At 40.7% G+C, this 24360-nt stretch overlaps 1 protein-coding gene across 1 annotated transcript; it reads right to left on the bottom strand.

Moving 5' to 3' along the window:
• Positions 1–5461: 5461 nt before the first annotated feature.
• LOC131231878 (squamosa promoter-binding-like protein 1) lies at positions 5462–24119 on the bottom strand. Its single transcript, XM_058228215.1, has 10 exons — positions 22968–24119; positions 15664–15845; positions 14126–14835; positions 10972–11046; positions 10745–10852; positions 10536–10653; positions 9856–9997; positions 9182–9332; positions 8193–8816; positions 5462–6038 (listed from the first exon to the last, which is right to left on the bottom strand). The coding sequence occupies exons 1-10, from the start codon at positions 23576–23578 to the stop codon at positions 5607–5609; spliced, it is 3153 nt and encodes a 1050-aa protein (XP_058084198.1). The 5' UTR covers positions 23579–24119; the 3' UTR covers positions 5462–5606.
• Between the last annotated feature and the right edge of the window lie 241 nt (positions 24120–24360).

Here is a 24360-nt window from a genome sequence, read left to right as displayed (position 1 = left end):
GGATCTTGATCAAGTGTGCTACCCATATTGATCTGGATCAAAGGACACAAATTTCTGTCCCACTAAAACCTTTAGAAGAAAAAATGGCATGTCTTCCATCCTAAGAAAAGATGATAAAAATAAATGAAGAGAGATGGTTGTTGAATGTGAAACCAAGGGCTGGAATATACTCCTCTTTTAGATGCTGAACATGACTAAAATCAGAGCTATTTAATACTCTGGTGGCTTTTTACACCTACACTAAAAAATTATACATGTAGAAGGCATTAACTTAAATAAAATTGGGAGCGGATTAGGTGTTACCCGGGTAACACCTTAGTGGGTGTTACCCTTAACGTGGGGCCCACCTTGATGATGTGTTGTATATCCATGCCGTCCATCTGTTTTTCAATCTCATTTTAGAATTAGGTGACAGATCCAAATCTCAGGTGGAAAACACCACAGGAAACGGCGGTGATTCAGCGTCCACCATTAAAAACTTCCTAGATCCCATGGTAAGAACATCTGTAATGTTTATTTTCCATCCAACCCGTTGATAAGGTTAACCAGACATGGATGAAGGGGAAAATACAAAGATGAGCTTGATCCAAAAATTTCGAGGCCTATAAAAAGTTTTCAACGGTCATTCACCACTTTTTTCAGTGGTGTGGTCCATAGAAGATTAGGATCTTCTTAAGTTTTGGGATAACAATCTAAAATGATCTAAGAAAATGGATACACAGCTCTGATATACAAAAAATTCATCCAGTTGGGCCCCACATGGTAAGGTTAACACTGACTAACATATTACCCGTAACAACTAATCGGCTCCCCACATAATTGTGGAAGTCACTGCTGGTAAGTCACGGTCCCAAAATTAGATTTGATTTGTGGCCACTTATTTATTTGAAAGAAGACTATTGGATTTTTAAATTTTTAATTGTCTAATAAATGTCCGCCAATATAATAGTTAAATAATCATAATTTTTTTTAGTTTCAAAATTAGATTGATTCAGGGACAATTGTTTCTTTGAAATAAGACCATTGAATGTTTTAGTTTTTAATTGTCCAATAAATGTCCACTAATTTAGTAGTAAGATAATCAAACAAGCATTGTTTGTTCATGATACATCTAAATTGAGGGCGGTAATTGGACAGTCAAATTTGAATTACTTATGTACCGTTTACACAATTTATAAATAATTTCCCTGATCCATCCCACTTTGTCATTATATCAATTTTATTTTTTTCATTATTCTCCGTGAGGTGTTTGATACACTGGCAATGTGACGTGTGATAGACGACGGTGCTCAAAAATTATACACATCATCAACCTAAATTAGGGTGACTAAATTGTGGAAGGACTTTGAGATTGGACCCGAATTGCTTGTGACCCGTGTTCGCGTGGTTGAAACCTAAGTGGGAAACTATGAGATAAATCCAAAACTCAAGTAGGTCACGCAACAAGAAAAAGTATGGAGGAAAATGCCTAATATTAAAATTTTCTTGGGTTGCACCATGATATTTATATGCCATCCAAACCGATGATAAGGTTATTTCTCTTGGGATGAATTGCAAACATGTAACTATTAGCATGATCCGAAACTTTTATGGTCTCATAATATTTCAATGGTGGGCATTCAATCCTTATTATTTTCTAATGTGTAACTCACTTGAGTTTTATATCTACCTCATAAAAACATGAGGGAGATGCCTATTTTTACACCTTCTTAGGTTCGGTCCTTACTTATGGCTCAGCCGAAGACTTGCGAGAGTTTCAACACCAAGGTCATAGGCTCAAGTATACATTCTGGTTTGCGTGGATGCGAGGGTGTGCGTTTAAAAAATAAGAAATAAATAAATAAAATAAAATAAAATTGCACAGTGATGCTTGTATATCATCTAAATTATTAATAAGTTCTTTCCCATGGGAAGGACTAAATACACAAAAACATTAACTTAATTCAACACTCTGATAGCCCCATGAATGTTTCAACAGTGGTCATTCATACTGCTTATATGAGTTTTGAATCTACTTCATTTTTAATGTTTTTTTGCTTATGTCTCAACATGAGCTAGTAAAACCAACTGACTGGGTGGATTTCTCACAGAAATCATGATGGTCCAACCTAGGTACTGACTGTAGGAACTAACCTCTAATTCGGGAGCATTGGATATACTTCATTTTCAACCATTCATTATATGTCCACCAATCCAATAATCAGGTAATCAAATAAACCTTTTTTTGGTTCATGATACATCTAAGTTAGAGGACCCATAATATAAAAAATTAGCTTTGAATTACTATCCAGCCATCTATGGAATTTCTAAGAGGTTGTGTATCATCCATGCGGACCATCCCCCCCGCAAGAGTATTTATAAGTTACTCTTGGCCAGGGGTGTACATCGAGTTGAACCGAGTCGAGCTGGAATCAGCTTGACTTGGCTCAGCCATTGGCTGACCTCAGCTCGAACTCGGCTCAACTCGGTCCTTGAGCCTGACTGGCCAAATCGGCTTGGTTCGGTCAGCAGCTCAAGCCAACTCGGGCTGAGTTCGAGCTAAGATCGAGCCGAGTTTACAATTGAGGCATTTCTACAAACACTTGGACAACACCTTCAAAATCCCTTTGTATGTGAAACAATGTGAAACAGAAGCAATAGTTTTACAGGTATTTTATTAAACACTTTCTAAGCAACATAAAAATCCAAGAAAAAAAAGGGTATTTATTTCATGTACATACCTTCCCTGCCACCAGCTGCACTTCGTTGAGTCATTTTATCAAACACTTGGTGAGCAACATCAATGGTAAAGTAACCGAGTTACTGTACTAGTTTGATCCGAGTTAGATTCGAGTTGGATTCGAGCTGGATTCGATCCGAGTCGAGTTGAGCTAGGGCCTCCTCGAACTCATTTTCGAGCTCAAAAAATCAGCTCAACTCGGCTCGAACTCAGCTTCGAATCGAGTCGAGCGAGCTAACCGAGCTAGCTCGTTCGTGTACACCCCTACTCTTGGCAAAGCTTGGTGGATGATAGAAAGATACTTAGAAATTATACAAATGGCATATAAGTATTTCAAATTAAACCATCCAACTTATGGTTCTTTGAAATTATCAACCATGCTTATTTGGTTATTTGATTATCAGATTGGTGGACACTATTGAACGGTTAAGAATATATATATATATATATATAAAACCAACGATCCTATTTCAACAAACAAGTGTCCACAAATCAAAGGTTAGGATTGTTCAAAAAATTTGATTTTGGGAAAGTGACTTGAAGACATTTATTTCTACAATTTGATCGGTTTAACTTGAGTTAATTTATTCCACGTGTATAATTTCTGAGTGCCTGCGTATCAAGCGTGTACACTTCCTGAGTATCATAGAACTACCTTCTATAATTTAAGCTATTTTTGTAAAAAGTCAATCGGAGAGTAGCCCGAAAGCGATGGCCCACCGAAGGTGGGTGAGGGAAGAAAAAATCACGTCGGCTGCTTAATCCTAACCACTGATTGAAGGAATTTGATGATTACAAATGGATGGACGTGATGCACTGCTCAAATGCCCAACAAAGTACAAGGTCGGCACGTGCCGCGACCTGTAGCGGTGGGGTCCACCGAGGTTCTAACTTGAGATGGGCCTTGCTTCCACACCTGCCAGATCCAGGTAGGTCCACCAAATTGATTCCCTGGGATAAAAATCTGGCTGGTCCAATCATTTGGTAGGCCACATTATGTGAACGGTTTGGATCTCACACGAGTGTATCGTAGCCGTCAGTGCCAAGACCCGACAGGTTGCAAGATACTGCATTTCTCTGCAATTGACTCAACCCTCCTATGCATACATCTACGAATGAAAATGGACTGCAGAAAGAATGTGGTTTTACCTTTTCTTTTTCTTTTTTTTTGTTCTTAAAATGTACATTTTATGCTTGGTTTTTTCATTAAATGTACATTTTATATATTAATTATTTCAAATATTATATCATAGTCAGGCAATATTTTTCAAAATATTTTATTTACTGTGTGTTATTAAACCAGGCTCTGATACCAACCGAAGACAATATCAAAATAGCTTTTAATCTCCATATATAACATAATTAAAATTTAACATTTGATCACAACATACAATGCAGTGGGCCATAATAAGATCCTCGGCTACTGCGGTGTTTGCGGTAAAATTTGTATTGAGGTAATGGGTTCATTAGAGAGTGAAAAAATCGTTGGAAATGAACTTGGTATCCAATAATATGATATTTTCAGTTGTATGACTTAAAAAATAGATGTAGAAATTGATAATTATTATTATTAGTGTTTTTTTTTTTTAAATGAAAAATGAGTGAATTGATGTCTTCACAAAACCTAATCTAATAAGCATTTCTCGCATTCCTTGGAAAATTAATTGCAAAACAAGCAATTGTTTTCTACAATTTTGATTTTTCATAGAGGTTTTCCACATTCACATTTTGAATTCTATCTAATCTAAACAAGCCTAGATTAGTGGAATTTTCAGTTTTTTTTTTTTTTCGTTCAAGGAACAAGGAAACAAGATTATTAGAAAATTCATAGATGGGTTGCAACACACATGTCACATTGTCCAATGGGGTACATTGGCACATGCCGGGGCTCTTGAAGATGGACAATGGCACATGTTGGCGCATTAGTAATATATATATATATATATATATATATATATATATATATATATATATATATATAAAGGATTAATATTGCCATACATGGGGCACTTGAAGATTGAGTGCCACGTGTCATGATCAAAACATTTTCCATAATTTTTTTGAATTATACATAATTGCATTGAAGTGCTTGAAAAAAAAAAAAAAAGGTGGCACATGTTGCACGCTATATGAATGGCACATGTGGTGGGTTTGAAGATGACTGCACATGGGACGCTTGAAGATGGGTGAGGGCACATTTGCACGTGTGGCACTAGAAAATGGACTGAATAGCCAAAAATGTTATTTATGCAAAGACGTGTCAGATCATCAATTAATCTAAACCATGGGTGGTAAAGGGCCAGACAGAAGCTAGAAGGCTGAGGCCCAACCACAAAATGGGCCTAGCACAGTAGGCCCGAGCTCGAGCACTAAAAAATGGTTGGGTTCAGACCTGAAATTGATCAAATCACTATTTCCCACAGAAAGGTCTTAAATCCATCCATTGATCAAGTGGGCCACATGTAAAAAGAAAGAAATTTACAAAAATGAAACCAACAGCAGAAATGCAACGTGCATGCTCCTAATCAGGGATTGAACTATTGTATTTGTAGCATAGAACTCATGTACAAGTGAAAAATATTTTAAACCCAAGCCCGGACCACAGGCCAATCTAATAGTCCAAGACTGATCGAAAGTCGCACCAGGTGGGCTTCCTGGCCCATTTCCACCCATGATCACAAAACCATGGGTCCCACTTGCACAAGCTGAAAATGAAGCAGAGCCCCACAATGGGTGCCCATGGAAAATCTAAATGGAATTTCTATTAATTAACAAAACAAATCATACAACAGTCTGATTTTTATCAACCAAACAAAAACACAGGCTCACTGATTTACGGCTTATAACTGATACAACAATTCTCAGACTAGTAAAATCAACCGTTGCCTCAGATGGGTCCATAATCCAATAATTCCCACCTGAATGGACCAAACATATAGAGAATGTCTGGCGGGCCATGGAATAGCAGGCCCATACAGACACAGACGGCAGCAATCGCCACCATAGAGAGCATCAAAGGCCTGTAAGGCAGAGACCAGTATGTGTTTCTGTAAAGAACCCGCTGATCGCAGATCTTGCAATGTGGCCGAATTGGTCCTACTTCTTGTTTATCAATCTGAAAGCGTGTTAGCTTACCAGAATCTGGACTGTCCGTTTGCTTCTGGGCATTGCTGGAAATGTCAAGGATCACGTGCCCGGCTTTGTTGCTCATTTTCTTGCGTACAAGGTGGATGTAGGAATAGTAGCCTCTCAGGCGGGCGTAATCTTCAGGAGCAAAACCACTGCTGTCTCGAGCGCTCTTCCAGGCTTCGATTCCCACCTGAATTTGAAGACCCACATCAGCATCATGAAATAGGAAGAACAATGAGGCAAGATGGAAAAGACATCTCCATGGTGGTAGTATTTTGCCAGAGATCAGACCGTAAATGGCCACAGGTAATACCAATTTTTTAATATAATATTATCAACATGGGTTTTTGACTTGACGAACTTGGACCAACTCGTTCGGTATTGAGTCAGGTTGCCACTCGCCCATCAGGGTGTGACTCATCTGAGTTGGGCCGATTCAGGCCTATTTGCACTACTGACTCGTAGTGCCAGACCAGATCAAACAACCGAATCCGAGTAAACTTGGATAGGTCACATCTGACTCAGACGAGTTGTCAATCCATGAATCCACTAGCAGTACTTTCAGGTAGTGTGACAAATATCGCCGAAGTTTTAAAAATCTCATGGTTAATATCGTGAGAAATACAGTAAACAATCTTATCGAGATACTTTCAAAATCTCGGCAGATTTTAGAATATAGTGTTTTTACGATATTAACTCAAAAAAACAGTTTAAAAAATTAAGGATTTTGTGTGTGTGTGTGTGTATATATATATATATATATATATATATATATATATAGAGTCATGCTCCCCTGCGCACCTACACACGTGCGCACCTTTGCACACGTGTCATGGGTGTCTAATCTGAACGGTCCATGTGATGAGGAATCCCATAAAACCTCATGTGAGAAATTTTCACCCTGATCTAAAATTCTGGTGGGCCATAGCAAAGAGAAATGCAAATCAAGGGAGGAAACTGTTTTAATTTTTCATGGCCCATCAAAGTTCTGGATCAAAGTAAAACTTGGTCCTGGGGGGTTTCACGAGGTGCTGCTTCACATGAACGGTTCAGATTTTGGATCCACAACACGTATGATGGGTTCTCAAAAAAGTTCGTATGTAATAGGTACGAACTGGTTCACAGGTGAGCGTTTCCGTGTGTGTGTGTGTGTGTGTGTGTGTGTGTGTGTAGTTAAATTCTAAATTTATTTAATAATTTACATGAAATATTTTTATTTTTGGTGAGATTTTCCCAATAATATCCCGAGAAAACCCTCAAATTTTGAAAATCTCCCAAGATATTTCCGGGCTGAGAAATTGCTGAGAATGAGATTTGTCACTATGCTTTTAGGAAATCAATCAGAGGTGCTTCTGTATTTTAAGGGTCTCAACAGGTCAGCTAGCTCCAGTCGCGTCCTTGGGATGATCCATCATGAATCAGGCTGGGGCCTAGACTACTATTGCACATCCAGGAGTTGGGTCAGCCTAAAAATTTTGGCATGATTCGTAATAATGCAGGGCTCAATTCAAGCTCATTGGTCCAGTAGTTCCCAAACAATAATAATAGTGATCTGTATTAGTATGAATGTATTACATGCATGGGCTGCTGACGTGACTTGTCTTGAGTTGGCTTGGACTTGGTCAGACGACTCAGACCTGATACAGTTTGACACCACGAGTCACCCCCAACCCAGCTCGGGACAGGACGAATCAACCCAAGTCACCGAGTCTTAAACCCATTGTACATGTGATTCATTAGAGGAAGTGCTTAATGGGCTGAGCTGGGGCTTGACAAAGTCCCAATTGGGTCGCTGTCTAGCCTAAAACATAGGCCATTTCTATTCAAATTGAGCTCCGGCTCGGGTCTTGTATTTTCTGGTTGGGCTCAGGCAAACCCTGGCCTAGCCCAGCCAGCTGACGCCCCCACACGATATGTCATGTGTAAATGAAGTAACTGAGGTGCCAATGGGTTCGTTTGGATGCACTATCAAATCGAATTGCAACTCCCTAATCCAATAAAGTGGAAATAACCAACTAGCGATGTCCTTGCCGATCATATTGAAGACCTGTGCTCCAAATTGCAATTACACAGCCTTCAAGTCGAACTTGAAAGAAATGCAACTGCAATGAGAGCTACTTCTCATCATTAACACTAGGAAACATCATTTTTTGCAATTTCCTCTAATATTAAACTGAATATGCACACTATCCAATTCACTTGTGCATCCAAACACAACCCGAATTGCAAAATGGACTTATCAAACCCTTCCATACTTGTTCTGAAAGAATGAAGCATAATCCATGTCTGTCTTTTGTTCGGCGTAAATAATGGTAAGAAATAAAGCACATGAAGGAGAACATACCAGTCCAGGATCGTCAGTTAAAGCATCTAGCATGTTCTCGGTATCATCTCTACTGGCTGCAATGTGAAGAGGGGTCACACCGGCAGGCCCCACCATGTCAGGACTAAACAAGAAGCCACCATCAGATCCCTTTCCAACTCCTTGCTCATTTTGGTGGCCCATTGGAACATATCTCAACAGAAGCTCCACCATTGGCCTGCAGTTTCTCCTGACAGCTCTGTGGAGTAGACCCATTTCTGACAACGCGAGCTCAACGGAAGAATGCCCACCAGCATCTACAGCCCCGTCGAATACAACATCCAGAAGCTTCTTGACTACGGCGCACCAATCACGATCCATGGAGAATTCCATGAGCCACTTGAATCGTTTCAAAGGAAAGCTGTCCAGGTGAGCATCCATATGATTGGATCTAGACCATAAATGACTCCTCCGTAGAAGCCAACCCATTTCATGTAAAAAGTCCAAGGCCTGATTCCTGGCTTCCATTACATCAGTTCTCTTATGGACAGAGACATCGCACTCATTTGACTCAATTGCCCTTTCCAGTGTACGAATTTCAGAACACATATCTTGTTCTGCGACTATGAAGGGAAAGAAGCCATTGCTAAGACCATGATCCTCAACCTGGACGCCCAACACCAGAACAGAACCTTCAGGTAAACATAGCAAAAGAACAGCGAGCAAATATGAAGTTGCATTTATGATATTGCAGGTATGCACCTCCAGCAACCAAACCCAGATGCGCTCATGCGTGTCAACATGGCACACATGCACGACATCTGGACTGCTCATCAGGTGGGCATACATGTAGATTGAGTGTGGGCCGTTCAAACTGTTGATTGTTTCATAAACGTATAGGACCACCTGATGAACAACCAGATATCTGGTCATGCCATGTCAGCACGTATAGGACATCAGCGATTGGCAACTGCAGATATGCATCTGCAAGTAGCATTCTCCTTGGTGAGTGACATGGGTCATGACAGCACCTCAATGAATCCTCTCCCAGTTACACCAGGAAGTGAGCAAGAGAAGCTGACGCATTGGATCTCGTCGTTCTCCTTCGAGATACCATTGTCCTCTAAAGAGGCCTGTGATGTTTCTGGGGCTAAATACATGCCTTCGAATGCACAGAGTAACCTGAAAACCAAACAAGAGAGTGTGTCCTTTGGATGTGAATCCAGAAGAAAAGTCAGGGATAGGCTACTATAGCAAGGGTTCCCACCATTTCTCAATGGTGGCGACTCAATTACTATACATGTTGCATACATATACAGAATGTAGATGGTAAATCATGGACCCATCATGAATGGAGCATGGCATAAAAATCGGACCGACTGTACGATCTATCCATCTGATCCACCCATTTAATTTGGAGTGTTGACTAACTTATATTTGGCCGTCCATTTGGGAGCCATCGAGCGGATGGGTAGGATCACTCAAATTAGTGTAATTTCATGTTACTCCCACCAGCAATGGGTGAGCAGTCTAGACTGTGAAAGGTGGATTTGTCAGCACCATTAAAGGAATAGAACGCTAACCTTGGTCTTGCCTTGAAAAATTAGAAGAAAAGCATGAGCTAATTTAGGTAGGGTGGAGGTGGGCCCTGTAAGGAGAAAGAAATGACGTGTATGAAAAGTACATATGGATGGATGATGGATACCTTGTGGAGGATCTACACAGATTAAAGCCTTTCACAGTGAAGCTAGCTCTCCCAGAAACAGATACAGCGATAGGCGTGACCCATGAAATCCTGCAATGGTTATGACATTGGGGAGGCAAGGATGCATCCAGCACGACTTGACCTGCAGCAGCAAAGAAGACAAAAATCAGCGAACTTGAACTTTCATAGCGCTTTTTAGTACTAGAAGAGAGGCATATGATAATCGACCAGAAGATATGCACAGAATCCTCAGGTCCATGGTTTGCACTAGACAGGCTCACGATTCAGTGATCCAGACTACTGATTTAACAGACCCCACATTAAATGGACAAGGCCCAAAAAGTCTCCCTTGTTGTGACAATCATTACCCTTCAGTTGGTGACCTTCAAAAGGATGGTTAAGAAAAGAAACACCACAATGATCCACCCTCGACTGAAAAGTAGGCAAGGATTGGATGGCTAAGGTCTTCCAATGTTGGAGATTCATGGGACGTGGCCCATCCATGCAGTGGCACACAAGAACAACAGCCTGGAGCACTAAATCATGGCCCTACTTGAATATAATGACAACCCGAGGATCCTATGCACATTTTCAGGTTGAGAGTAATATGTTCCTGCATAGAGGACTGCAATTAGAAACAAACTGAAAGGTATAAATCTAAAAGAAGAATACAAACAGACCATCATAGATAAATGCCATCCGATGCCGTACCCTAGCATGCACCCATCCTGTACTCCAGAAATCATCATTTGAAGCATTCAAAAGCCCATGCAAGCTGGAGCCTAGTTTACAGCTAAGCTGTACACAGCACAAAAGTTGAAAAAATAAGTACAGGTATTTGAAAAGAGGATATCAATTTTCCATATTCAGACTTCAATGTAAAGCATACCTCCTCCCATGCAGACTCCGCTAGACAAAGGTAAATGGTTAGAATGATACAGCCAGGCCTTATGTAGCTTTCGATGTCTGTAGGACTATGGGATAACCAATCGAGTATCTGAAATTTCAAATATTTCACAAAATCAGACAATCTAGGGGGAGAAACAAGCTAAAAAACCTGAAAGTTTGACTCTAAAACATATGATAGCGAGAAATGAATTCAAGATCAGGCAATACCTGTGCTCGCAAAACAAGTGGGAAATCACTTGGGTTTTTGCCAAAGAGTTTGAAAACAATCCGATCTGTGCGATTCTGGAACCAACAGAAAGTGGACATTAGAAAAGAATACTACATGCATATGCAACTTGATAAAATACTTTCCTTTTTTGTAAATGCTCAAAATTTTGATAAGATACTCAAATTTGACATTGAAGTTCAGATACTTAAAAGGACGGAAATTTTGGATTCACGAGAAATTAATACGTAAACAAAGGCACAGTCCTAGATATTCATTACAAATCTGCAGATGTCTGGCTCATGTAAGAAAAACATAATGGCATTCTTGTAGTCTATTTGAGTAACAGGGTAGAGAATATAATGGTGCATATTTTAGATGGGCTGAAAGAGGAAATTGGGACCTTGGAAACTAGCATTCATTTTCAACAAAATCCTTGATCTCTCTACTAGATTAAATAATTCATTCAATCATGTCAAAGGGGAGGATAATGATACGGGTGTGTCATGAGTCTTTGAGATTCATGTCCTCTGCCCCGAATTCTTGGTGTTCTCTTCTTTATTGTTTCTTTGAATAAGGTCTACAGTATCCATCAGAAAGAAAGAAAAAATGAGTGCATAATGCATATCGCTAGCATTGACCTCCATCATCCTGCTTTTGCACCTCTCGTCTGTCCTGCGTCAGACCGCGTGCAGACTGCATATCCATATCTCTTGCATGTGGATTAAAATCATTGACAAGTGCTCCAAAAATGTAAGGATGGTATGTTATTGCACATTTGCAATGCTTTTTAAAAAAAAAAAGATAACTTGTATTAAAAGGAAGAGAATAACAGGAGGAAAGGAACTGCTGAGATAGCAGCACCTAGGAAGCCTCAAGAAAAGCTAGATCAACATTAAACCCATCCATATGGGAAGCCCATTCAGCAATGAAACACTTAACAAAAGAGCACACTAAGTGAGGGGGCTTCGACTCCTTCCGAAAGCACCGATTGTTCCTTTCGATCCAAACAGCCCACCAAGTCACCAAAATCGCCATACACCATAACCGAGATAGAGATTTACCAAGTCGAACACCATGCCAGGCCTTGAGTAGTGTATCCACGTCTCTAGGGAAGCACCAATTGACTTTGAAACAAGATAGAATGACTGTCCAAATGGAGTTGGCAAAGGAGCAGTGGATCAGTAAATGGTCCACAGTTTCTTCAGCAGACATGCAGCATATGCAAACATTAGGAAGGATCATTCCTTTTTTCCTCAGGTTATCCACAGTGAGGATTCGACTCTTCCCAGCCAACCATCCAAACACATGAAGCTTAGGGAGAACGGCATACTTCCAAATGAAGTGAGGATGCTGTATAGAGGTGTCGTAGTTAGAGGCCGATAGCTGCTTGAAGAAAGATCTGACCGAGAAAACAGACGATTTGTCTACTTCCCAGACATTTGCAATGCTTTGTCCCTCTCTATCAAATCATTTATACTTTCAGAGTCATTTTTTTCTTTTTTCTTTTTTTTTTTCATTTTTTTCTTTCTTGGCATGTCCCCATGTCTGTATTTCTTACATTAGTATTGCATATTTGGTTCCTAGAACTTGAGTGAGTGATGGCAATTTGAAATAGCATTCAAGTGAACGAATAAGAGGTGATAAATAGGGAAATCATACTCAATAGAAATGCAGGAAAATTTTGTGTCCCATATATGAAATACGTTACTTGTAGTGAGCAGAACTTTCTCTTCTACTTTGCTTTTATTAGTTATCCTCTCCTTAATTGCACAAATATTGGATTACTAAAACTACGTCTAACCAATGTATTGATATTTTATCAGGCCAATTTAGTACACCAAATTAAAAACATCTTTGCCGATCAATATATATATATATATATATATAGATAGATAGATAGTACACCATATTAGGGTGTTATCTGCCATTGCCTACACCATCAAGAGATTGTACATCCCGATGGGTATGATAAAGTTTTTATTTGGGATGCAGCATCACTAAAACTACGTCTAACCAATGTATTGATATTTTATCGGGCGCCAATTTAGTACACCACATTTAAAACATCTTTGCCGATCCAATAAAAAAAAAAAAGTACACCATGAGGCTGTTTTCTGCCATTGCCTACACTATCAAGAGATTGTACATCCCGATGGGTATGAAAAAGTTTTTATTTGGGTGCTAGCCGCATTATGAGTGATTTGGTTGGAAAGAAACAATCGTTGTTTCCATAATCAAGAGGGTTTCAGCGGGTGGGGTTCTTAATCGGGTCTTTCAGTATATTATTGCTGAGTGGGTGGACTGACTTTCTTGTAATCCTGGGGCTGGTCTTTAGGGTGGTAGCTTGTAGTTTGTAATCCTGTTTTCTTTTTCTGTTGGTCTTTTCCCTAATAAAAATGCATTATCTTTCAAATAAAAATAAAAATGATACAATTTTTAATCTCGCAAGTGAAACTACTGAAAATTTTCAATTTTTGAATAGTTGATGTTCACATTTAATGTCTTAATTTATACTTTTTGCACTGCTCGGATGTCCTACTCACAATATGTCGGCGGGGAAGACAGGGTTATATGTGAAAATTCAAAGACAATGCCTATATGTTATCAACTCTTGCATACAAACATCCATACATGCACGTTCTCATTTAATTTCTCCATGTATACCTTTTGCAGTGCTCTGATGTCCCACACATGATACATCAGCAGGAAATTCACGGCTATATGTGTAAGTTCACATACAATGCCCGCGTTATCAATTCTCACATACGTACATACATGCACATGCACGCACAAACAATACAATCTGAACTTAACCAATAAGGTTAACTTCACCAAAATGGAAATTGAGGAACCCCAATAGAGAAATACTTTGACCGATTGTCCAACAGTGCCTGAATCATCGTTAGCTGGCATGTGGCCATTTTGTTTCCATATTGTTTAAAAATAATAATAATAATAGATATGCAAATCACAAGCATGGTTCAAAATTCCGGCCAATACATTTTTTCCTTTCTTTCTTTTTCTGAAAACTGACATGACCAATACTAAAGCTTTGCTGATACAGTCAAACCAACGGATTTAAATAAATAAATAAATAAAAAGATATCTGCAGCAGTACCAACATTTGAACCTTGGTTGCAACAAAAGATATACCTGCGCATCTCCATTGGAACTAGTTAGTGACTGAGCAGATGGTGAATCTGAATTACCACTTGTCTGAGGTGGACTTGACTGATGAGAGTCCTGCGGTACCCATGAAGGAATATAACGAGCACCAGCCCCCTTTGCATGGCTCTCTGTCCTCTCAGATTCTTCTGTGCAGTCCTGTGAGTCAATATAAATGTCATTCAAATCTATATTATTTCTTTTGGCCTGCTCTTCTGTAGATTCTGGGGGCCACTTGTGCTGTAACGAGCTTGAAACTTCTGCTTTGAACGGAAGGTTGTCTTTTCTTGAAAATATGTTTGTGGGTTCTGTAGTGGGAATAGCTCTCACTGCTTCACCAAGCAAATTGCCTACAACAATTCCTTTCTGCGCCTGCCCTACTGCAGCTACTGTGACAGATTGAGACTGATTCACCAGCCTCTCCAACTGATCTTGAGCATCAGCACATCTGATTCCATCGGAGGGTAAGCATAAAGGTCTGGAGGATCCTTGAGCACTAACACAAGTAGTACCATTCGGAAGAAAAGCCGGCACTACTTCTGAAGATGTCCCAACAGAAGTCCCATTCTTCTGCAAATCCTGAGAAGCCTGCAGAAGTCCGGATAGGTTCCTCCCATCAGACGTTCCGGCAATGCTGGCAAGATTCCTCAAAAGATGTGATAGAAGGCCCTGATCCTTCGCCTGGTCCGAGGTATTTGCTGCAATTCAGAGATCATCGAGTTAACTGACCCAAGTTAAAATACCATCAAGAAAGAAATAACAAGTTCTAAGTGACAAATGAAGAAGATAGCAACATCATTGGAAAAATTCTCAACAGATTAGAAACTCATTAACAATTTGCTTCTTTCAGAAAGAAGCTACCCATCTAACCAAGATAAATGCATGGAAAACAACCAGAAGAAGAAGAAGAAGAAGAAGAAAAATAACCCAGATCTTATATTTACCACCACAACTGAATCCATGGAATTTGACATGGAATTTGACAGGTAACAATATGAATACTAGCCATAGGAACTCAAAAAGGGCGGAGAAGCATGTTCCTCGATATGACCAATATTCAAATAGTGATTGGCTGAATATTCTTTATAAAGAAAACCGAATATGTTTTGTTTAATCTTAGACATTCTTCCCTTTCTTCAGTGACATCTTTCAGATGCTTGCCCTTCTCTAATGCGACTCTCTAAGCTGGCATTGCAGAAATTAAGAGTAAGAAAACCTTGTCCTGAATTATTTTCTTCTACTTTAAGTGTCAATCCTGCTTAGCTATCTCATTATTCTCAGATGGTGTTAAAGCAGCCTATGTTCTGCTTGTTGCTGCTGCCACCCTGCTTCTCAGCTGAAAGAGCATAGCTTGTCCCAGCTGTTAAGGTCGGCTTTATGAATGACAAAATTCAAACCATTATCAGGTAAAATAAAAAGACCAAATAAGCAAATACTAATGAAAGGCTTGAACAAGAAATCGTCTAACATCATATCTCTATTGGAAAGAAATGGAATAGAAGTGATAAGAAGGTTAAGGTAATTACAATGCAAATTCGAGAGAATTTTTAGTAGGGTTATCAATAGATAGCTGCCAGCCCGATCATCATTCAAGGAACTCCCACCAACAACAGCATCAGGATGAGTTTTCCTCCTGCGTCTATTATGGCCTGCCAAACGTCTACGGCAGCTTCTCTTACCTTCATCAAATTCTTGAAGAATATGAAACCTAACAATAAAAGGTAAAAAGATAAAGAAAAGATCACTTACCAACAGAAAACATCTTGCATGAATACGCAAAAACAAATTGCATGTGGTGGCATAAATTTCTCTATCAGAGGCATTTAAAATGGTAATAAGAGTCATTGAATTGGCAAATATTGTAATTGGTAATAAATCAATTCTCGCTTCTTGCAGACACATCTGAAATGTGATGAGGTGAATCTCACAATGTCAGGTAGAGACCAAGTGTGCAAAAGGATGATTATATTCAGTTGTAATGAGAGTATGATTTGGGAGGATGGCCAGGATACAAATGCCTGAAAAGGCTTCAATCGCTCAAATTAAAGCTTAGAGAGTGGACTGCAGGCAATTTGGTGCTGGTAAAAAGAAGAAAGCAAAAAAGCAAGGCGACGCTACTGAAAAATGCCGACAAATATATTTCGTTTTTCACTGGACAGCAAATGGAAGGTCTTCTCCTCCTCCTTAACTTTCTGTTGACCCCCCACCCCCACTCAGGGCACCCAATCCATGACACACAATTTTATCTACCCCATAGCCCCTAGAGAGGAACCACTTTATACAGAAACAACAGTTATTCCTCTCAATCCAGGAGTCCATAGAATGGTGAGCAGAGCGACCCTCTACTCGGACCTACTAATGCAGAAGCATTTTCATACTGGGCTTGAGTGGGGTAGCACCCTCCACTCGGACCTACTAATGCAGGAGCATTTTCATACTGGGCTTGAGTGGGGTAGCCTGTGGGATGCGAGGACACACTCGGGGTGGGTGGCTCGTGTGAGGCAGTACCCATGTGATGTGGGGCCCACGAGGAGGGTTCGGCCAAGGTCTTAACCCATGCGATGTGGGGCCTGGGCTATGAGATAAAGGGATTAATTCGCCATGCTCTATCAGTTCGAGCTTTTAGAGCAAATGTTTAATTTTCTTGCATCACCTACCTTTTCTCCCGTCCCTACCAGCATGCCAAGAATGGAACAGACACTCAATGGAGCTTGGCATCACCCAAGAGACGTTAAAAGAGAGCAAAATATCATACTAGACATCCCAAGCAAAGAGGCAGTGGGTGAACAAATGATCAACTGACTCGTCATCTCTGAAACAAAGAAGGCAAATTGATGAGGACATCAGCACACCCGTTCAAGTGTATGCGAGGAGAGCATTGGTGTCCTTGTGGATGGACAACCCATACATGGGGCCCACTAGTGGGCCTAGATCTTCATGACATCTTCCAGAGGAGCATCGGACTGTTGATTTCCATCATCATCTCATTCTGACCATCGGATCACGGTCAGGACCATCATCACCGTTGGATTGTGACCATGGCCACTTGTGCGGCCCGATGGATGATACAAAGGCTTACGATTGTCTTAGGGTTTATTTTTCAGCTTGATTTATGTTTTTTGAACTATTTATGAAGGGAATTATGTGTTTTTGTTTAGAGTAGGGTTGTTTTGATCAAAGTAAAGGAGATAGGAACTTTATTGTAATTTGGAAAAGTTTTTGAGACTATTTAGTGGGGGGGGGGGGGGGTGAGACCTCTCTCATGTGGTTTTTTGCTCATTGAAAAGAAAGAAAATTCTCTTACTTTCTCTCTAATCTTCATGTGATGTGAGGATGTCATCCATGTAATTTGGAAGGAAGATCGGTGCAAGGCTTATCTTCATCAACGGAAGTGCGAGGCTTCCTCCTATTACCATACTTACATAAATTCATCAACAATCAAGGTATTTCTTCAATTTTCTTTTCTTATTCTTTTCCATTTCCCCAAAATCCCTGAGAACATTTCCCTTTCTTCACTGTTACACCTTTCTCCACAACTCAAACATTGGAACCCCAAAATCCAAACCCATCTAGCCCACACGTATGACTGTACGGTCGCACATGTGAAGCCCTAGGCTAGTCCATACGGTTTCCCTCTTCCATCTTTGTTTCCCTTTTACTACCACACCAAAACCCCTTTGCCCCTTACCCTAAACCCTAATCCTAACCCTAGATTCCATAATTTCCTATTTTTCCCAAATCCCCAAAACCCCTAAATTCCTAATTGCCCTAATTAACCTAAAATCCCTAACATCCTACCACCCAAAACCCTAATTCCCTTCAATTAACACCTAAGGTCATAAAACCCCGTAACCAATTCGCCCAATTTAGCCCCAATTTCATCGTTTCACGAAATTTCCCTAACCCTAGCCTTCCCTAGGTAGTATTAGGTTTTCCCTATTAAAATAGACTTATCCCTATGCTATTTGGATGTCCCTACATCCATTAGATCCATGTTTCTCGTATTTATTGTTCATGAAGGATGTTTGGCTTGAACTCTTCATAATTTCTTCTTAGGATCATGAGATGTTTGATGGTTTTAGCATGCTTATGACTTTTAATTAATTAACTTAATTTACTGACTAATCTCTACTTATGGTTTAGCATCATACATTGGTCCTGCATCAAATTTAGTAAGGATCATATTCCTACCAACAAGCCAAGCGAAAAGCAAGACTTTAGGAGCGGCATCGTAGGACCAAACAGGGCAGTATGGAGACAGGAACTAGGATCCTCATACTGGTAAGTGAGAAAATAAAAGGACCTCATCAAGAAGACTCCCAATTTATCCTTCAATCAAACCATCAAGTCTTTCACACCTAGAGAGTCACATCCTCTGCATATGAGAAAAAAGTCGTACCATGTCATCGATCTCCAAATCTGACAGATATCGTCCGCAAGGAGGAACCCACACACCCCTATCCTCAGAAGCCAAGAAACAATGGGCAACGAAAACAGCATCGAAGCAAGGACTCCCCACTCCAAACCAAGGTATTCCATAGCGGTAACAATGGCCATAACGGTCACCGTCGTTACCTTTACGATACGAGTAGGGTTGTACACGAGTCAAGCTAGCTTGAAAAGCTCGCTCGACTTGGCTCGACTGAGCCCAAATTGACTCGGCTTGAAAGGCCGATTCAAGGCAAGTCAAGCTTGTTTACTAAAGCTCGAGTTAAGTTCAAGCCAAGTTCGACCACGGTGTATTTCAACTCGACTTGACTCGAACTCGACTCGACTCGAAGCTCGAGCTCGACTCGGCTCGAGTAATATATTTTAATAATATATATTATATATATTATATTAATATTAAATATAATATATATATATATATATTTAAGTTTTTAAAAAATAAAAAATAAATAAAAAAAAGTTAAAACTTAAAAGTTTTTACTAAAAAACCCTACCCGACCCTACCCGTCCTCATTCCCTCTTTTTCTTTCCTTTAACCTACCGAGGTAAACTCGACTCGACTCGAGTTAAACTCGGCTCGACTCGAACCACTAGCTCGACTCGAAAGCTTTGGCAAACAAGCCAAGCTTCAATGTTGAGCTCGAGGGCAAGCTCAAGCTCGAGCTCGAACTCGAGTATAGCATGGACGAGTCAAGCCGAGCTTGGCCCACCTCGACTCGACTCGGCTCGATGTATAGCCCTAGATACGGGCTATAACAACCAGCATGATATGGGGTTGTAACGGCCATTATGGGTCATTTTTTTCAATAACGGTCGTTACGACCCCATAACCTGTAACGGTTGCTACCATCTTTACGTAACGGCCTTTACGACACACCATGCTCCAAATATCTTCCAAGAATCTAACCCAAGCCCCATTCCGGATAGTAAAATCCATAACAGCGGATACTTTGCTCACAACCTGGGCAACAACCTTCCAAAGATAGGATGCTCCATAAAGAGACGAGTCCTTGGTCCGCCAACCCATGTTGGATATGTCATATTTACCAGTAACGATGTTCCTCTATAGACTACCCTCTACCCTAGATCTCCAAACCCACTTACCCAATAAGGCTGAATTCATGTCATCGAGCTATCTAACACCTGCACTCCCTTAGCTGCTCTGTTGTGCCAAAGGAAGCCCCTCCTTAGCTTATCAATCCTAGAAATAACAAACTTCAAACACCAAAACGGCGATATAAAATTGAGAGGGGGATTAGAGAGGGCAACCTTAATTAAAGTATTCCGCCACAGGGGACAGAAGTCTACCTTTCCACGACGAAAGCTTCCTCTCCATTATCTCAATCACTTTGACCCATTGATATTTCACGAGCTTACCAACACAGAGAGGCAAGCCGAGGTAAGAAAGGAAAGATGTTTTCTTTTTTCCTTTTAAAAAACTTGGCAATACTCATTTCCACAATATTTAAGAGAGAGATTTTACTTTTTGACCATTGACCGTTCCCCAATTCCCTGGAAATTACAAAAACTAAATTTTTAAATAAATAAATAAATAAAACACTTTTAGGATTCTTATTGACAGATTTCTTGATCCATGGTTTTTCAAATGTAAGGTTTTCCTTTCAAAGTGTACTCTCTCTTCTTCTTTTTAAGATATTGCTTTATTAAGGGCCAATAACCAAAAGAAAATTAGAGGAAACAAAAGAAAAGGAAAAGTGGAATACAACAGCCTCACGGCACCCAAACTCAAAGAAATAAAAGAACCCAATCTCTCGCGAAAGCATTAACCCTACAGATAACCCCCTAGGAAGAACTGCTCTTATTATTGAAGCAGCAATCATTCTGTTCCAACCAAAAACTCCAGATAACAGCAAGCAGCGAGAGATTCCATTTCAATTTTGATCCTTTGTTTCTCTTCCCTCCACAACTAACCACAAATGAAACAACACACCACCAGAAGCTAGCATAACCCATCCAATGTTGAAAGCCTGAGGATGTTACTCTAGATCTCCCAAGTGAAAGAGAAACGCATAAAGATGTGATCCACTGACTCCGCATCCTTGTAGAAAAGCAAGCAAATGTTGGGAAGAATTATCAATCTTTTGCGAAGATAATCAATGGTCAAAATACAGTTCTTCCCCACTAACCAAGCGAAGACGGTCACTTTTGGAGGGGCACCCAAGAGCCAGACTAGCCCTGCATGACAATCAAGTGATTGATTAGATGAGCAAGCAATCATGGAATAAAGGGACTTCACCAAAAAGTTTCCGGAATGGTGGAATTTCCAAATCAGGGAGTCTGCTACCCCCAACACAGGCCTAATCTCCTCCAGACGAGAAAGAAGGGAAACCAATTGGTCCACCTCCTCATCCCGAAAGTTGCACTGGCAAGGTGGAACCCACACCTTCCCCTTCATCCAAACCACAATAACAATCCACTACAAAGACCTTTAGAACTGAGCAGATAGCCGGAATAGAAGGATAAGACTCCCGAAGAGGGACTTCACCGCACCAACAGTCCTCCCAGAATCTAATACGAGAGCCATCACCAAGGGCAAACCTCCTCCCATAAAAAACTTGAGGGGCAAACTTGGCAATACTTTTTCATATATGAGACCCACGACAAAGAGAGGATTCCTTATTCCACCATCCCATGGTATTTGAACCATATTTAGCTGCTATAATGGATCTCCAAAGGCTGCCCACTTCCTTTCTAAATCTACAAGCCCATTTACCCAGCAATGTTGAATTGATCTCATCGAGTCTTTTGATTCTAGCCCCTCCAGCTAAAAGGGGAGAACAAACATCATCCCATTTTAGCAATGATCAACCACATCTCATAACAAACATGCAGATGATGCGTATGGGCATGTATCATGACGCTATGTTGTCACATACTCACAATCAGTATCAATAACTGACATCGACAATCAGACTTGACAATTTGGACATTTAACCAGCATTGCCCCCAAGGAATGGCTCACATAGAGCCTAATATATAGTGGACCCATGGCCTCACACGAGGGCCAAATATACGACACCATGGGCCCCACTCAAGAGCTTAATACACACTACGATAGGTCTTTCACATGGGCCTAACATACATCACAATGGGCTCCATCGCCTGACCCTTAAATGCATCACAATGAGCCTCATCACATAGGCCTCATATACATCACATTGGGCCTTAAACACGGGCTTAATACACATCACAGCGGGCCTCAAATACGGGCCGCATATACATCACATTGGGCCCCGATAATCGGAATCGACAATTGGCCACAATAATCGGAATCAGCAATCAGTCACGACAATCGGCCTCGATCGATAATCAGCTACGATCGATAATCGGCAATCGACCATGACAAATCAATATCGGTAATCGGCCTCGATCGATAATCAACCTCGATCGATAATCGGCAATCGGCCACGACAAATCGGAATCGGTAATCAGCCTCGATCGATAATCGGCAATCGACCATGACAAATCAGAATGGGTAATCGATAATCGATGCAAAGCGGGGTCCATAGATGGACGACCGATGATGGTCCAAGCAATATCAATGGGGCCCATTTGTTTGGGTTAACCCATTAGAGAATGATGCGAATGGGCCTAACCAAGCTTAAGGGATGATGTGACATCATGTAGTCAAGAAATCTCCAGACTATGATCATAAGCTTTCTCCAAATCTAGCTTACACAGGATCCCTTGCCTACCAGCTTGATGATAGGAGTCAATACATTCGTGAGCCAGTAACAAACTGTCAAGGATCTGTTGCCCAAAGATAAAAGCACTTTGGAATGGAGAGATGATTTTGCCAAGCACATATCTGAGACTCTGACTTAGCAATTTTGTCAGGATCTTATATAAGCTTCCAATCAAGCTGATAGGCCAGAAAACCTGCAGCGATGCAACACCATCCAGTTTAGGAATCAAGGCTAAAAAATAAAGCACCCAACTCAGGCAGAAGACAGCCTGATTCAAACAATTCCAAAATAAAAACAAAAACATCTTATTTAACCAATTCCCAAAAGGATTGAAAGAATGCCAGCAGAAAGCCATCAGGTCCACAGGGGGGTAGCTTGTCTTGATCTAAACTGAAGACAGCTTCCTTAATTTCCTCCACCAAAACAGGTTTTTCCAAAGACATAACCTCCTCCAGAAAGAGACACTCTAAAGACAAGTTATCCAGTGAAAGCCTGACCCGATCTTCTTCAGATAGCAGTTTAGAAAAATAGTCCACAGCCACACCAGTCCAAAAAGTAGGATATGCAGAACTATAAACCAGAGGAATCAAAACACAAACAGCAACTAGAAATTACTAAATCATGAAATTGCATACAATATTAACAAACAAGGCATTGCTCAACCAACTACTAACCTGCTGCACTGCTGACAGAAACGCTGCATAACATTGCCAACAAGTGCCTTGGTGGCCTTCGAGTGCATCTCACAGACCTTATGCCTCCTATGGTAGTCCCTGGAATTACTCAGATCTGCCCGGCAACCCTCTACCTGGCAAACTGAGCGGCTTGCATTCAACCCTTGCAAATGGTTCTTCTTCCCTTCCAAATTTGCAATTTTGGCTTCCGTGACTGGATAAACATGCCCGCCAAGATTCAATGTTAGAGATCCAGCTTCATCATTCAACCCATCTTCCTTGACCATGACAACCCTCCTCCGCTTCTCCAACTCTCCTTTCCCTCTCCCGCCTTCCACATCGATCTCATCAGAGCAAGAAGATGAACTGTTTGACAAACCTGCACTTGCTGGAATTCGCGATCCAGCTGGAAGGAACTGCTTGTTCCGGCAATCTGGAGGGTTGGAATTCAAAGGGCTGGCGACAAATAGATTGCCATCCCATTTCCAGTCATTCAAATCCCATTCCATGCTCTTCTTTCCAGACCCCATCAATTCCCCCTCCTTCAACAAGAAATCCGGCACAACCGGACTATAAAAACGATGACTTTCACCTCCAATTCTCGCCTCCATCAATCATAACCCACAAATTCAAACAACCAACATTCCGGAAACCTTTAAAAACCCATTAATCCAAAACACCCACAATCCAGAACCCTCCAAAACACAAAACACCCAAAATTCAACCCGCTAAAACCCAGCAAACCCAATTTCCAAATCCCACAAAACCCAACAATCCGAAAAAACCCTTCAAAAACCCCAAAATTCAACAAACCCAGATTCTAAAACCAAATTCCCCCCCTCCTTCATCAAATTCAACCTCCAAAAATCAAGACAACCACACAAAAAAAATTCCTAATCCGCCTCGCTACGCCCCCAGAAATCTAGAAACAGCACACCCACGCATCCATGGATCCAAACAATAGCAAACCACATACCCAAATACCCTAAATCCTCTAAAAATGCAAGTAAAAAACCAGTAAAAGCAACTTCTAGAACACAAGATTCCCTCAGCCAAATCTCCAGAACAGATCTTCTCAATTTCTTAAAAAAAAAACAAACAAACAGAGAGAGAGAGAGAGAGAGAGAGAGAGAGAGAGAGAGAGAGAGGAGTGGAAATCTTCCCTGGAAATGTCAAAGAGAAACAGAGAGTGATTCTTCTTGGGTTTTTTGAGATTGAGATCGCAGAGAAGAGCAGAGACCCTGTAGAGGAGGGAGGGATTTTCTTCAGCAACGACCAAGGAAAAGCATCTGAAGTTCACAGAGCAGAGGCATGGAGTTTGCAACAGCGCATCTGCACGCACCAAACAAGCGCCCTCTCATCGACACACGTGGGGAAATCGAGATCGTGCATC

Source organism: Magnolia sinica, chromosome 17 (genome assembly GCF_029962835.1).
Source record: "Magnolia sinica isolate HGM2019 chromosome 17, MsV1, whole genome shotgun sequence".
Classification (NCBI taxonomy): Eukaryota; Viridiplantae; Streptophyta; class Magnoliopsida; order Magnoliales; family Magnoliaceae; genus Magnolia; species Magnolia sinica.
Note: the sequence above shows the minus strand (reverse complement) of the source record. Positions and strands in the feature narration are given on the sequence as shown.

Bases quoted from the DNA above. Each gene is read 5' to 3' on its own strand.
- LOC131231878 (XM_058228215.1), bottom strand. From the start codon at position 23,578: ATGGAGGCGAGAATTGGAGGTGAAAGTCATCGTTTTTATAGTCCGGTT. The intron at 15,846-22,967 runs GTTAGTAGTTGG...TTTTATTGTTAG, and splicing joins TTCTGTCAGCAGTGCAGCAG to GTTTCATATTCTTCAAGAAT. The intron at 10,654-10,744 runs GTATGCTTTACA...TGCTGTGTACAG, and splicing joins CGGAGTCTGCATGGGAGGAG to CTTAGCTGTAAACTAGGCTC.